Source organism: Homarus americanus, unplaced genomic scaffold (assembly GCF_018991925.1).
Source record: "Homarus americanus isolate GMGI-L3 unplaced genomic scaffold, GMGI_Hamer_2.0 scaffold28, whole genome shotgun sequence".
Classification (NCBI taxonomy): Eukaryota; Metazoa; Arthropoda; class Malacostraca; order Decapoda; family Nephropidae; genus Homarus; species Homarus americanus.
The window spans coordinates 9,193,058-9,207,825 of NW_024742238.1; the positions used below are offsets into that span (position 1 = coordinate 9,193,058).

A 14,768-nucleotide genomic window follows, 5' to 3' on the forward strand; every position below is an offset into this window, starting at 1 on the left:
AAGTGAACTATGTTGGGTGAATTAAAGGAAGATAATAATGCTGACACAATTAAGGAGATGTGGACAGAGAATACATCTGTGTCTGTTCAGTTAGTACAGTATAGCTATGTTAAGAGAAAGGTAAGTGAAAATTGGGTAAAGAGAGTGGATAGTACAGAGTTGGAGAGGAAGAGGGGGGAAGGGAACCATTTAGGAGCTGTAGGTTTAGGTGAAAGCTGCACTAGAAATGAGGAGGATGAACATCAAGGAAACCACCAGTGTGCATGAATGAGCAGAGAATGTAGCATCCAATGATCTTTAGGGAAGTACATTTTGTTGATGGTAGATGCTGGGACACATGGAAGGGGAGCATCAAATCAGAACACATCTTTTAATGTAGATAAAAGTGACAGTAAAAGAATAATTTAATGTAGAGCCATCTAGTTGCTTAGTAGAGAAACAACTTTTGGTTCATTATTATTTTTTCATCACAGGTATGAATGTATGGTATTATATTTGTTAAGGGGACATTAAAACATTTCAAGAGGATATACTGTACTGCATTAGTATTTGTTCTACTACAGTAGAGTGCATAACATTAGTAAGTACTAAAGGAAACTCACTTCATTCTCAAAGTAATTTTGTAGAAGAAAATAGATATATGTTTTAATGACTGCCTCTCTTAGGGAAACCTTTATTATTCTCTTAATTTTGTTTTTTAACCCAAATATCTAGGTGGAGATGATGAAATCTGTCCCTATGCAACTTTCCACCTGCTTGGATTCCGTGAGGAAATGGACCCACAACAGGCTGGCAACAACTTCCAGACATTCCCCTACCAGAATGGCCATGGCTCTCAGCAGAACTTTGTCAACTCTCCTGCTTCTAGGAGTATGGTGAGTGATATGTTACAAAGTTTAGTTTAAGTGAATGGAAAAGTTTGGTTTGAGGTATGACTCTTTGGGGAGTGGACTTCATATAAGTTTAGCCTCTTTTGTGTTTTAGAAAAATATAACTTATTATTAAACAGCAATAATTCAGTTAATTTCAGCATATGTACTTACTACAGTATTGTTTCTCTTGGAACAAGAGAGGCTAATACCTTCTTGCAATGTGCTATGGTGGAGCTAATTACCTTATGTTTATACTTTAACCATACTGCTAATAACTTGCATGAAAATATTGTTATAGTGCAGTATAAGCTTAGATGTTAGCTGAACCCTTTCTGATCATGACTGATACTTGCTGAACTTTAATGCTTTTTTTTTTTATTTTTTTTTTTACTGATTATCATTAGTACAATATAATTACTATTACTGCACTTTAAAGGAAATCAGTCACATCTGACTTCCAAAGCATATGGTAGATTTTTAATGTTCTCTTTAATTGTTTATTGTATTTTTAAATATTAACTATTAATATTGAAAATTTTGATAAAGCATCAAAATTCAGTGAAAGAAATAAAAATTGTGGTCTACAAAGAAACAGGTAAGAAAAAAGATGCTTTTTGCCTTGTGTGTGAAAATGTACAGAAGAGTGAGTGTCTTACATGTGTTTGAGAAAGGTAAAATTAACATAGAATGAGAGGCAATCATGAGGTAATGACTGTTTGTGTGCAGTATCCTGAATGTCAAAGATATTGAGGGTAATTATTCAACAGATAGGTGTAAATTTTGTATTAATAAAATAGCAAGAAAGAAAATTTTACCAGCTGCTTATACTTTTTAAAAAATCATTCATCATTTGTTAACCTGAACAGATTATTTAAGAACTTGCTTCAAAGATGCAGGAACCCAGTAGTAACCACCCCCTTCTGCGTGTCTGTCAACAGTTTTGTGTCCGCTCTTGCAACCAGTTAATACATTAAGTATGAGTTTTATATGATTTATCTGTATATGTTTGAAATTTTTATTCTATCTTCATAAATCATGTGATATATGAAGGTTAGAGCTGGTAGTGGGTTCAGCAATTCCCCTTTCCTTGACTTTTGATTTTTATTAAATAAAAATCCCTATAATTCTTAATTCACAAGAATGGCTGCTGTGCAATCTCTCTCTTTCAGTGGTGGATTTTCACTTCTTCTAGTTTTAGTTACATTCATAAATTCCCTATTAGACATGATTCTTCAGTATATCCTTGTATATGACAAAGCTCCTTTTCTGATATATTGTTTGTCACTCATTTGAATAGAAGATGACATGCATAGGGATCTTAAAAGTTAATATTATTACTTAACACATTCACATGAAGGAGCTTTGAATATCGTGTGAATAGAGATCTGCTTTTTGTTAGTGTCAAGTGCATGTCAATGTGGAGGATCCAACAAACACTGCCAACACTAGTGCTTGCTTTCTGGTTATGCTTGGTGTATTAACCCCCGGAATGTTCGCTCCGGCAGCCACGTCATGGGTCTGGCAACTACTACAGCTGCGTTACTGGAGACTATAACTGTGGCCATACCCCGAACGAAGGCCACCAGGTTGGTTAAGGCGACTTACTGTTGCTGGTGGCAGTGGAGTCACCAACAAACATGTCGCGTCATTTGTTTTGTAAATTGGTCTGTAAATTATTCTGTACCCACAGCCTGCCGCCTGGATTGTCATTTCACGCAGTTCGTGGCAAGGGCACCAGGGTCACATTTTACTCTCTGTTTAAGCTTTTAGAATTTTCTGTGTTACAGGCATCTGCCCACAGTCAACAGGAGTGCTGGCTGCCTCAGCCTACGGCACAGTTGATGTAACATTGCTCTGTGCTTTCTGCTTCACCTTGTTTGTATTCATAGTGACTTTGGCAAGGATTTGATCATTGTCTTTGCTTGATGATCAGAAATCTCACTGCCGGAGTTCATTATTTCTGTATCTTTAATTTGCTGCTATCTTCTCTCTATAGTGTAGCTTCATGTACATAAATCATTTAATGACTGCCATTATTTATCCCAGTTTTCAAAATTAAAGAGATATACCACATCATATTATTAGAGTAAAAAGTGCCTGAATATTTCAGTTAAAGCATTTTGTTAATACAACTTTCTAACATCAGTTTTGATTTAGTACTTCTGTGATTATTATTATTTTGTTTATTACAATAATATTATACTATTTGGCCTTATGGTCTAAAGGATTAAGGACGAACTTGTAATAATTATGTTGATTTTTGCTAGTTCTTTTTACATATACTGTAATGTACTGTAATGTGACGATGGAAGTAACAGAGTAAAGGTACAGTACTTGTTGCTACACTTAACTGGCAGTTTATAGGGGTCCAGTACAGGACTCTCTTGCAGGATCTTATTTTGCTCATTCTTTTCATTCTTTTGTTTCTTCTCTGTCTTTCATTTGTTTTATAAACTTTCAGAAACATTTGTATTACCCTGATGATGGTATTATTTAGCTTTTTCATTTTGACATCTGATGGGATTAGGATTCCTGTCAGATGTTTGCTACTCGGCTAATTCTTCATCATTCTCAGAGTAATAGTTTGAGAATTTCTGAATTTTTTAATTCCAATTTGTTGATTGTAAATTAATATAAGATAGCCACTATGATCACCTACATAGTCCTTGAATAGTTTATGAACCTGTATACTGTACAGTCATGACTAACATTACTGTTTTGATTGATGCCTAACACTTGATATTTGGATTGGTGTTGTTATAGAATCTCATTTCATGAAGTTTAAGCAACAAATGATGCCATAAAACACTGTAGGCAAAATAGATATGTGCACTGTTTATACTGTGTAGTAGTACCAATCAATCTATTTTGATATTTGTCAGACCACTGTCTCTGTAGTGTTGTGATTAGCACAGCAGTGTGCTGCTTTACTGGGCCATGTTTGATGCCAGGGTACACTGAGCTGCTTTCAGTGAAAGTCTGGTTGAAATGGCAAGGTAGAAAAACAAAACTCAGTCTTTTTAACCCTTCATTAATAAGACAGACTTACAGCTTACCAAGGGAACCCCTCTACATGAGGGGAAGAAATGACATATTACGCACTTACCTGCCATTCTCCCTCTATTCTTGAAGTTTTGTCTTCCTGATCCACCTCACAAAAACTGGGATAATTTTCTCCCAGTTCTTGTTCTATCAAAAGTACAACCCATTATTGACTCATCTGCATATTGTACTTGATAAATTGGGGAAAAACTTAGAAAAGGGATTACAAAAAACTTATTTGATTACAGCATATCTAGGTTTAGAAAATATATATGAGAAATTAAGCCAATTTATTATATACTAATACATTATTAATATTTCCAATAAAAACATGATACAGTACATGTATTTATATATAAAGCAGTACTTGTAACATGTATCAGCTTCTAATCTTAATAGTATTTAACATTTATTCTCTTAAATGTCCCTCAGTGTAATTATCAAATTGTGTGTGTGTGAGTGCTCTGTCTACTGTCTTGATTCTTTGTATATGGCATCATTTAGTCACTTCTGTAGATTGCAAAAACTATTCATTCTCAACTTGAGAGTTCAAAGTTCTTATCACTCAAGTGTAATACAGATATTTTTACTGTAGTTTCCTAGAATGTGGGCAGAATTCATATAGTACCACATGTATCATTATTACTAAAGATGGTGGTGGCTATTAAGTATTTTACTCTTTGTTTTCTTGCCCATTATTACATTAATTTTAAGCAAATTAGTTGATATCCAAATTAATATTTGCTGGAAATTATTTAGTATATGATTTACATTTCCCCATCTTTATACTCAGAAAAAGATCCCAGTATTCTACTAATGATCTCAACTGTGCAAATAACCAAAACTTTTGAAATGTAACTAATATTAAGTAAAACATCTCCTGATGCTGCCCCCTGTACCCTGCTCAGACTTACCAAGATGCCCCTCCCCTCTCTCATGCGTTATTAACTGGCTGACCCCTCTCCTAATTGTGCGTGTCTCTTGCTTGCAGCCTCGTCACGGGTCTGGCAACTACTACTCGTGTGTGGCTGGGGAGTATGGCTCGGGTGGTGTAAGTGTCAACTGCAGTTTTTGTATACTCCGTCCCATGGAAATGTCAGGTCTCCCTAAACTTACATGTTATGTTAATTGGTTTACTTTAAATCAGGTCTACTCAAACTTAAGTACTGTATTCTTTCAATTGGATTCTTTTAAATGTTTGTATATTAGGCATCACACTGATCATAAATTAATGTTACATATCAAAGAAACATAATATCACATGAATAACATGGAAAAGCAGTGCTTCTGCAGTAATGAATAGGACGGAGTATAATGGATCAGTCATGCTGCAATGACTGAAAACCAAACCATACTCCTCATGTTATGTGTGGATATGAAGCATTATTTAACCAACAGGAAGTCGTGGAGCAACCTGGTTTGAAAATTTGTCCCAGTGTAGCAGACATGAGTAAATAATGGTAATCTTTGTATTATCGATTATTCTGCAATGTTAATATTCAATTATGCTATACTAATTGCTTGATAATAGCTAGATAGAAGCTCATTATTAAGTAGCGTGCATGAGAAGTTTTTTATGTGCCCTCTGTTTTAACTAAGACCAACTTAACTAACATTTATGGAGGAAAAAAGTGATAAGAACTACAAGTACTGCTCATAGTACTCATAGTATGTGAATATAAGGAAACACATATTAGGACCATTAATATGTTGTGTCGTAATTAACATGACCATAATTATGTAAGATGATTTAAGGTATTAATAGCAGGTGTCCGTATTTCAGAAGTTTACAAGCGTTCCATGGCAATCTGTGGTTACTGATTGTCTTTATTTATTTAGTGCTGTTAGTGTATGGTAAATAACTCTTCTTCTTAATTTTCCAGTGTAGCACTCATGGTGAGGGGAAGTGTTTTGATATTTATTATCCAGTTTAGATTTGCTGGGTTATGTGTCCCTCTGCTTCAGTACCCTCCATCATCTGACACTCTGCTTATGTCTACAGCCCCCTAGCAGCACCTACTACTCAACTGTCCCTGGTGACATGACCACCTCACGCATGAGCAACTCTACCTTCTCCCCAACTTATGATGACCCAGCTCGTTCTGACGAGGAGAGTGACCAGTATGGCGGCTCAACATATTCTGGTGGTGGACCTTACGCTCGGGCAATTGACTCCGTGTCCCAGAGTGGAACTGCTAAACGTTTAAGTAAGTACAGTCTTAAGTTAGAGATAAAGTTATTCTATATGGCATTATTTTATTTTATTTTTTATTTACAGGGTACATTATAATTACTAAATTAAAATTATATATACAAGTGTCACAAAAGTTGTGGTGTAGGTCACATATTGATTTGCTTCAGCAGGTACCACTGTTTAAAAGAGGGTTAGGTAATATAAAATTTTAGGAATTAACTTTACACACAATAGTTATACAGTGAGTAAACTAATAAAAAGCTGCATACTTTTGTAATAAAAAAAATATTAAAGTGAAGTAATGATGATTGGACCTACCCAGATGGAGGTCCCCTTCCTGGAGCTGGTTTCTTTTGGCCTCAGGGCAGTGAGCATAGATTCTTCAGTAAGTCTACTCTTTCATCTAATATACATTAACCCCATAACAGTAACAAACTCAAGTGTGATGTGTTTAATAGGATAATTAGTAACTAATCCAAGAATAAACGCTCTAAAAATGATAAAGCAAAGAATAGTGTAAGAGTCAAATGATATGAGAGAAACAAAGGATAATACATGTATATAAAAAATATGTACTAACTTGCATAAAAGATTGTAAGCAATATGTGAACTGAAAAATGATTTGGAACTGAAGTTTGAACTACAATTTACATGATGAAATAAAGCAAGGATCAGTAAGTGGGCAAAAATCATTCTCTAGATTTGGGGATATGGAGAGCAGTTACTCACACACAAGCAGTCTTCATTGTTCCTCACCCCGTTGTTTGTCTTTCGTGAATCCGTCTTTTGAAAATCATTTAGTTTTATTGTTAAATATTTTGTTTAAAAATTATTTATACAATAATACAAACATCATAAGTACTTAAAAAGTACAGAGTTTCATCACAAAGAATCAAATTTTTTTCTTCAAATAACTGTGTCATTGTGATTTCTGCCAGCTCTGTTTTGAACTGTGATGGATTAGATTTTTTCGTTGTATTAAAGTGGTTTCTATTTTGATATTATGGCCTCTAAACGTTCAGTAAATAATACTTTTAACTTCAAAGCAAAGTGGCTAGAAGAGCAACATGACACAGGAGCATCACACCTGTGGTAAGTGTCATCCCTTAAAGGGCGGGTATATTTACCTGTGCTGTCCTCCCAGGAGAGGATATATTTTGTTTGCTTCATAGAAAGCAGAGCAAATTGCGTGTCATATGAGATCAAACACCTTCAGTAATCAAGGCTTTATTCAACTCATAAATCCATATACATCTGCAACAGAACAAAACAAAACCCATTTAGAACAAGAGAACATTTAGAGTAAAGGTAAACACAAACATAATTTATTCCATAGTATGACATTGCATAAGATAATGTTCAAATACATGTAGAATGCACCCTAATTCAGAGAATTCTTTCTCTTTTTTCTTTTACACCATTAGAAAGATTTGTTTTCAATCAGTTTATATTTAGTTAATAAATGCAAAAAATAATAATTTCTTGCTGAAATCACAAGTTGAGCTGTACATGTTTTTCCGGCTCTGGAGCGAGCCACCGTCGTCATTAGAGTAACCTCTCAAGATGCATCTTTATTAATTAAATTTCTTAATAAGACGTTACTGTATATTGATACATTTTGTAAGTTACCTGTATTACAGTACTTATTGTAAAAATATTGAGTAAAATGTCAAATACAGTAGTTTATGTTCATTGTTTATATACATTTTACATGTATTTTATGTAATGTAATGTAATAATTGACCTCGTTGTTCGTCATTTCATTGTTTGTCATAGTCCTCAGGAATGCATCCCGACAAATAGTTAAGGTTCAATGTACCGTATTTCATTATGTGACTTTCAAGAAAAGATGTTTCAGTTTTATTTGCTGTTCATTTAGGGGTTGGAAGAAATGTTGTGTGTGATGAAGCTGGATAGACCCATTAATTAAATTTTATTTCAAGGGTTATAAGAATATTGTAAACTACTTAGGATGAAACTTGGAGGATAAGCAAAGGTATAAAGGTATGTTTTGCAATCATAAAACAAACAAACATACAGAACATGTACAGTACTTGTGATATTTATGTATTTAAAATTTTGAGATATTACGCTCAAGTAGGGATCACTTTTCAAATTAGAAATAGCAATCAGAAACTGGACAGTGATATTTTTTTTTAGGTAGCAGAAGTTAAGACCATTGGTACCCAAAGTATGAATGTTACAGTTTTGTGGCTTGAATACTGTGATTTGAAAAATAGTTTATACGACTGCAGAGGTCATATGTCCGGGTGGTCGTAAGTCGATTTTATAATCAGTATTGTATAGTAGTTAAAACTTGTGAATTTTCAGTATACGTAGTACTTGTGTGATGGGTATACCATATTGAAATATTGGAGCCTTGTTGTACAGTAGAAGGAGGACACCACAGCAAGCCTCATTTGTTTTAGCACTTAGAATAAATTAATGGCAATGAATGAAAGCGAATTGTTTTGGTCACTGGGTGCTCTGGTGGGCAAGAGTTTGTAAGAAATAAATGTAGTGCTGGGATGGGAGTAAAGGATGAGTATGTTTATAAAAAATAAATGAATGAAAAGTTGACTGACTGACTGACTGAGATCATGATGAAATCTGAATTACAGTACTGTAGCTAATTATGTAAGTTAGGTTAGATAAATTTGGTTAAGGTTAAATTTGGATATGTTTAAGGAGGTTTGGTTAGATGAGGTTAAGGTAGGTTAGGTATGTTTTTTCATTTGGTTTAAATTTTGGTAGGTGGTGTTAGGTAAACATGCTATAGGCTAGTCTTGAATAAACTCAGTAAATACTGTAATTTTATACTATATTTTACTCAGGTGGATAAAGAGAGAGGAAGGAGAGGTAAAAGGACTGGGTTAGGAGTGTGTTGGAGGAGGAAGTTATAAACAACTGCACTTAATAGAACTGTTGTTTAATTTTGTGAAGAAATTATTGCATGACTTAAGTTATTTGTAAATATCTATATAACACACATGATTGACTTATAACCACTTTTTTTTATGAATAATTTATACTGTATTGCTTAATTCAATCAAGAGTTTTTAAAGGAACTGATGCTAATGAATGATGTGTTTAATAAAATGAAAAACAATTAAATCTTGTCTTATGCCTTATTACAGCTTCCACCAAATGTCTACATGCAAATTATATCATAGGACAATAAAATATTCAATCTAACCCTGAGTTGCTGTTACAGTGAACCGCGGCAGCACCTCTGGCAGCACAGGCCATGGATCACCCGAGCCTCCTCCTCCACCTCCTCCACGTAATGGAGATCTTCCTCTTGACTCCTCTGGCCTTGCCTCGTCCTTGAATGACTCAAACAATTCCACAGCCTCCAATCAGTTCTCTGAGGCTGAGTGCGATCATGATCTTGTTCAGCGTAACTATGGAGGTTTGTAAAATTTTGGTGATATACAGACACAAGTCAGTCATATTTACCGTGTTGATGGTAAGAATATGTACAGTAGTATAAAATGTAGTATCTGCACTAGCATTAGAGTTATTTCTAAGAATTAGTAATATTTTGTATGTCACACCCTCTTATGAGGATGAATTATATAATTATACACAGTAAGTGTGTGTGTAAGAGAGGGAGAGACATTATATTTATTGCATTGCAGGTTTTCTAAGATAGTGTTTAAAAATACAGTCATGAAAAATAATTTGAAAATAACCTCTATATCAGTGAGAGATAAGCTTGAAGAAGGAATGTACTGTACATTATTATCATGTTTTATGTGTGGTCTCAAAAGTGAATTCTTTCATAGGGTTTGTAAAATAATGGAACATATTCAGGGATTCTTTGTTTAATATGAAAATATATATCATATTTTAAATTCTAAGTCAAGTGTAATATATCCACAGAGAAACATAGCGTACAAGCCACTCCAGGTATGTCTGGTAAAACAAAGTATCACTCTCCAGATTTTGGAATGACATAAATCACATCCATGGCTCAAGCCCAACTGTAGACCATCCATTCTGCTTGAATGCCTTAGATATTTACTGAGCAGTGCTATGCATTGCCTTTAGTAATAGAGACAATATTATTGCCCAAACAGTGTTTATTGATGTGAAGCTATGAATACCCTCATGGAATTGATTTAAATCCTCTGCAAGAATGCTTTGAAAGGCTCTTTTTTCAGTTGTACATACTATGATAATGAGCTGAACAGTTTTTGAAACATTTTGATTTAGATGAAAGTTTTATAGATCTGCTTGCATTCTTTTGACATTTGTTTAGTATATATGCTGTACAACTGTTTAATATTTTAGTTTGTAGAGATAAGGTGCAAGGGAATGCAAATAGGTATTCATGGGAATATTAATTGATCCTTAAGGGAATATGAATGTACAGTGAAGGAAATATTAACATGTTTAGGTGTCTGTATATTTCGGGGACTATACATAGATATTGAATAAATGTAAATGGAAGTTTAAAAATATTTTAATAAATTTTTGATGGAATATTAATAGTTATTAAAGGAAAAATAACTGATATTTCAGGGGGTATGAAGAGATGTTTGTGGGAATAGTAACTGATGTTTAAGGACTGATTAGAATGTTTGAAAGTAACTTAGGAAATAGAGAAACAAGTCACATATGGCTTAAAAGCTTAGGAAGTACTGGAAGTAAATGTGAAGATCTTTGATTCATTTTAAAGACTGGATATGATGGAAGGGGGGAATTTATATTTTGTGTTTTGTAAAGAATAAGTGTTACTCAGGGTGTAATGAATAGCTGCGAGGGATTTTGGGTGTCTGTAATTAGACCCAAATAGGCAATTTACTAATAGCTGAAGGGCACGTGTGATAGATACAGAGTAGAATAATCAATAAAAAAATATTAATATTAGATACTTCGATGGAAAATGTGGTAGTGGGTCATTTATTCAAGTCACAGAGATGCTAACGCATGTTTCATGTCTTCTTCACATTTATGACGTGCATCAGTCCTAGGTGAAATGTGATCATTCATACCACTTTGACAATGGCATCTTGAGTTGATCCACCGATTAATCCAATATTGTCCATTCCTGTTACAACTGTTGTTCCAAAAGGAAGGCATGGCTGTAAAGGTTACCACTTAAGGCTGAAAGGTAGCAAGTACCATTGTGACATCAGCTGACTGAGAGCACAAACCCAATGTTTCTTGGCCACACTGGCATTCGTTCAAGCTGCCTCAGGATATGATTAAGACATCAAGGTCTTACCATACTATTTTATATTATTTGGAATATATAAGGGATCTTTTTCTTTCTTTTTTATCCCCTCTGTGGCACTTTGCCACACGCACACTCTAGGCATTATTCGTTAAAGCACAGTTGGTTTAGTCATTTTTATAATGTGTTACAAGTTTCATTTTTCTTTATTAACAACCTACTTACATTTTGCTGTTGTGTCACTTACATAGGGCTGATAGACTTCCCACTGTGGCCAGCAGGTACACAAATTGTAATTCTGTCTTTAATTTATTAATCATAATTTTTATCACTGGGCTTGAATAATAGTTTGTGGTAGGAGGAAGCTCAATTTAGCTTTAGTAAAAGTACTTTTCTCACTCGGGATTTGGGAAGAAGAATCCCCAAGATTAATGCTATTAGAAGTGGGTCACTTTTGTCTCCTTTGATCCTTCTCTTTGCTGGTTAAGCTTTAGGTCATAAGAAATTTCTCATAAAAGATGAGACTGTCAGTTTTGACCCTAAGCAGGTATTTTCTCTGTATGAATGAAGTCTCATCTGTCTATGTTTTGCTGTCATTCTTTATTTTCACCTTTATAGAGTTTTTTTATTTATTTAATATATATATATATACTGTGTATATATATATATATATATATATATATATATATATATATATATATATATATATATATATATATATATATATATATATATATATATATATATATATGTGTGTGTGTGTGTGATGATAATAATAATTATATTAATAATAATAATAATAATAATAATAATAATAATAATAATAATAATAAAGAACCATGAAGAAATACAAAAATAAAAAGATCAATAGTGAGAAACAATATATGTATGTTGCGTTGTCAATAGTAAGAGAAACAATTGATGCCCTGCAATTGTGTGTAAATGAGGCAAAAAGTCAGATCAGCAACCTTGGACTTGGTCACAATTTTCGTGATGCCATATGGCAGCAGGGTCTACCATTAGACAATGCATTATGCTTCCAATATCTTCCCAGGCGGTAGTACCTCCCTGTTTGGTAGTTTCATTAGTTAAAGATTTTAAATAAGAAACATAAGCCAGAAACATCCATTCTACATCACACAGATTAATGATAATATGATTCAACTCACACATCCAGGCCTCACCCTGAGGGGTATGTCAGTCCATACAGTTAATACAGATGGAAAATGTGGTACTTGGGAATTTGTAAGGTTAGTTTTGTATACCTGTACATGTATTTCACCATAGATATGTGGTGGTCTGCCTTGTTGGGATGTATTGTCATATTGTCATCTTTCTCTGTCTCTTTGTTTCTATCTGGCTTTAGAATTATGAGTTACGAAGTATGGTTGTGGGTCATACATGTAGCCTTGGCAACTTGGATATTCTTCCTCCTCCCAATGAATGTGTATTAGCATGAAGTATGGTAGGCTTGAATGGTCATGGAAATTCCAATATGGCTGATGGACAACAGACAGGCAGTTTGCTTATCTTGCTCAACTGTTGTGATACCAAGATTTGTCACCTTTCAGCCTCAACTGGTAGCCTCTGCAACCAACTTCCTTTTTGGATGATGATTGTGACAAGAAGATATTCGAATAATCTTAATGGGGCTTAACATCACATTTTGCTGGGAATATTCAAAATTCATCTAATCTGAACTTTGTCATAAAATGGGATTTTTGCGATACATCCACCATTTTTTTTGCATCTTGTAATATACAATATCAAAATTATGTTTCATACTGGACAAAAAAATACAAAATTATAGTTTCTACGGTAACTAAAATCTCATTTACAGTCACTTAATTATTGTCTACCCAAGAAGGGTCATACTCATAGGTGACTAGACCAAAATGTACAAGATACTGTACAGGTTAAACCTCTATTTGTGATGGATTTAGGTTCCTGAAAACCCAATTGCAGGTCGAAATATAGTAAATTAGGTTCATTATAACAAGGGGTTTAATGGGATAGGTTCCTGGCCAGTCAGACATTAATATGCATCACTGAAGAAAAACCCCTAGAATACTGCTAATACTACAACATAATTACCGTAAACAACATTCCAGTCATCTAGTTGTCATCACATGTCCTCTTCAAGGCTAAGGTGACTCTTAAGGTGGAGCGGAGACATCAATGCGAGTCCCACACAGACTTTGGAGAGTCTGAAGAGTGGGGACTGGAGGTGTAGCCTTAATTTTGGCTTTAAAGATGGTGAGCAAAATGCTTGCCAGATATTTTCAAAGTTTCAATGCTCACTTCACAGTCACTAAAACATGGTAATAATGGTGGGGACTCGATTCTTTTATGAAAAAAATTAGAAATGTTGCAATGGAGGTGTGGTAGGGGATTAGTTGGTTTCATGTTACCGACCTGACCTCATCAATGTATGGTAGAGGTGGGGTGGGGTGGTCCCATGCAATGTTAGGTTACCCAGTCTCAGGGTATTAGTGGGTCTCATGACCTGAAGATGTCTTGATTAAAGACTAAAACTATGTAGCAAATATATTTATGGCTAGTAAAAAATTTAAAAAAATTTATTCACAACATCTGCTCTATTTGTGTTAGAGAAATGAATTTGGTACTACAGATATTTCATATATGGAGATGCTTTCCTGATGATGTTTTTTTTACCTATGAGATATATACTGTAATGTACAGGTATATTAAGGGTACAGGTATTAATAAGCACAGATTATTACAGTAACATAACTTTACTAATTAATGAATAACAAATAAACATTATTGTATTGTGAATGAGTTACAGTGGAATTAGTGAAAGAGCCAGGAGTTGGAAAGGGGAGGTGAACCTACCCCACTTCAATATGCCCTTTACTGCAGCATCTGTTAATTGTGATAGAGAGATGAACTTGATACCATAATGATCCTGAATAAATTCTCTACTAGACTTTTCCAATAAAAGATCCTAAAACAAATTATTTTGACAAGATATAATGATGGGGATTAAATTCTTTCATGAAAAACACAAGAAATATCAATACCATAGTCTATAAAATCAGTTCTAATTAAGTTAGAAACACTTTTTTTTACTCAAATAATCCTGAATAATTTATCAAAAGGTATGGTTAAATAAAAATATTTAAAAAGCTAAAAATCTGTATGGTATGGGCATACGAGGCACCTCGTGAATGGAGCTGTGTGTGTCACAGTGGAATCCTCCACCGTTTTCCCCAAGTCTAAGCAACGCATCTCACATGTACGCACACAAGAACTGTACAGTGGTCCCTCGATTAACGAACCCAATTAGTTCCACAGAGTCGTTCGTTAACTGAAAATTCGTTAACCGAATCTATTATTTCAATGGAATATTGGGTAATTGGTTCCAACTCACAGAAAAAGTATACTGTACATACAAAGTACTGTATACTGGTAATAAAATTAACAAAACATTAAATATAAACTAAATGCAGTACTG

The 14,768-nt window shown here is 34.2% G+C and overlaps 1 protein-coding gene across 50 annotated transcripts in view; it reads left to right on the plus strand.

Annotated features, from left to right (window-relative positions):
* The window catches only part of LOC121876609 (Down syndrome cell adhesion molecule-like protein Dscam2), a 254,991-nt gene that overhangs the window by 224,696 nt on the left and 15,527 nt on the right, over nt 1-14,768 (plus strand). For 48 of the 50 annotated variants that reach the window (XM_042381873.1, XM_042381849.1, XM_042381861.1 and 45 more), the window contains exons 33-39: nt 715-875; nt 2,378-2,458; nt 4,906-4,965; nt 5,917-6,121; nt 6,431-6,493; nt 9,323-9,520; nt 9,994-10,020. In XM_042381873.1, coding sequence (XP_042237807.1) covers nt 715-875; nt 2,378-2,458; nt 4,906-4,965; nt 5,917-6,121; nt 6,431-6,493; nt 9,323-9,520; nt 9,994-10,020 — 795 coding nt within the window. The remainder of the gene's footprint in view (nt 1-714; nt 876-2,377; nt 2,459-4,905; nt 4,966-5,916; nt 6,122-6,430; nt 6,494-9,322; nt 9,521-9,993; nt 10,021-14,768) is intronic. The other 2 variants (XM_042381878.1, XM_042381880.1) reach the window with 2 other exon arrangements.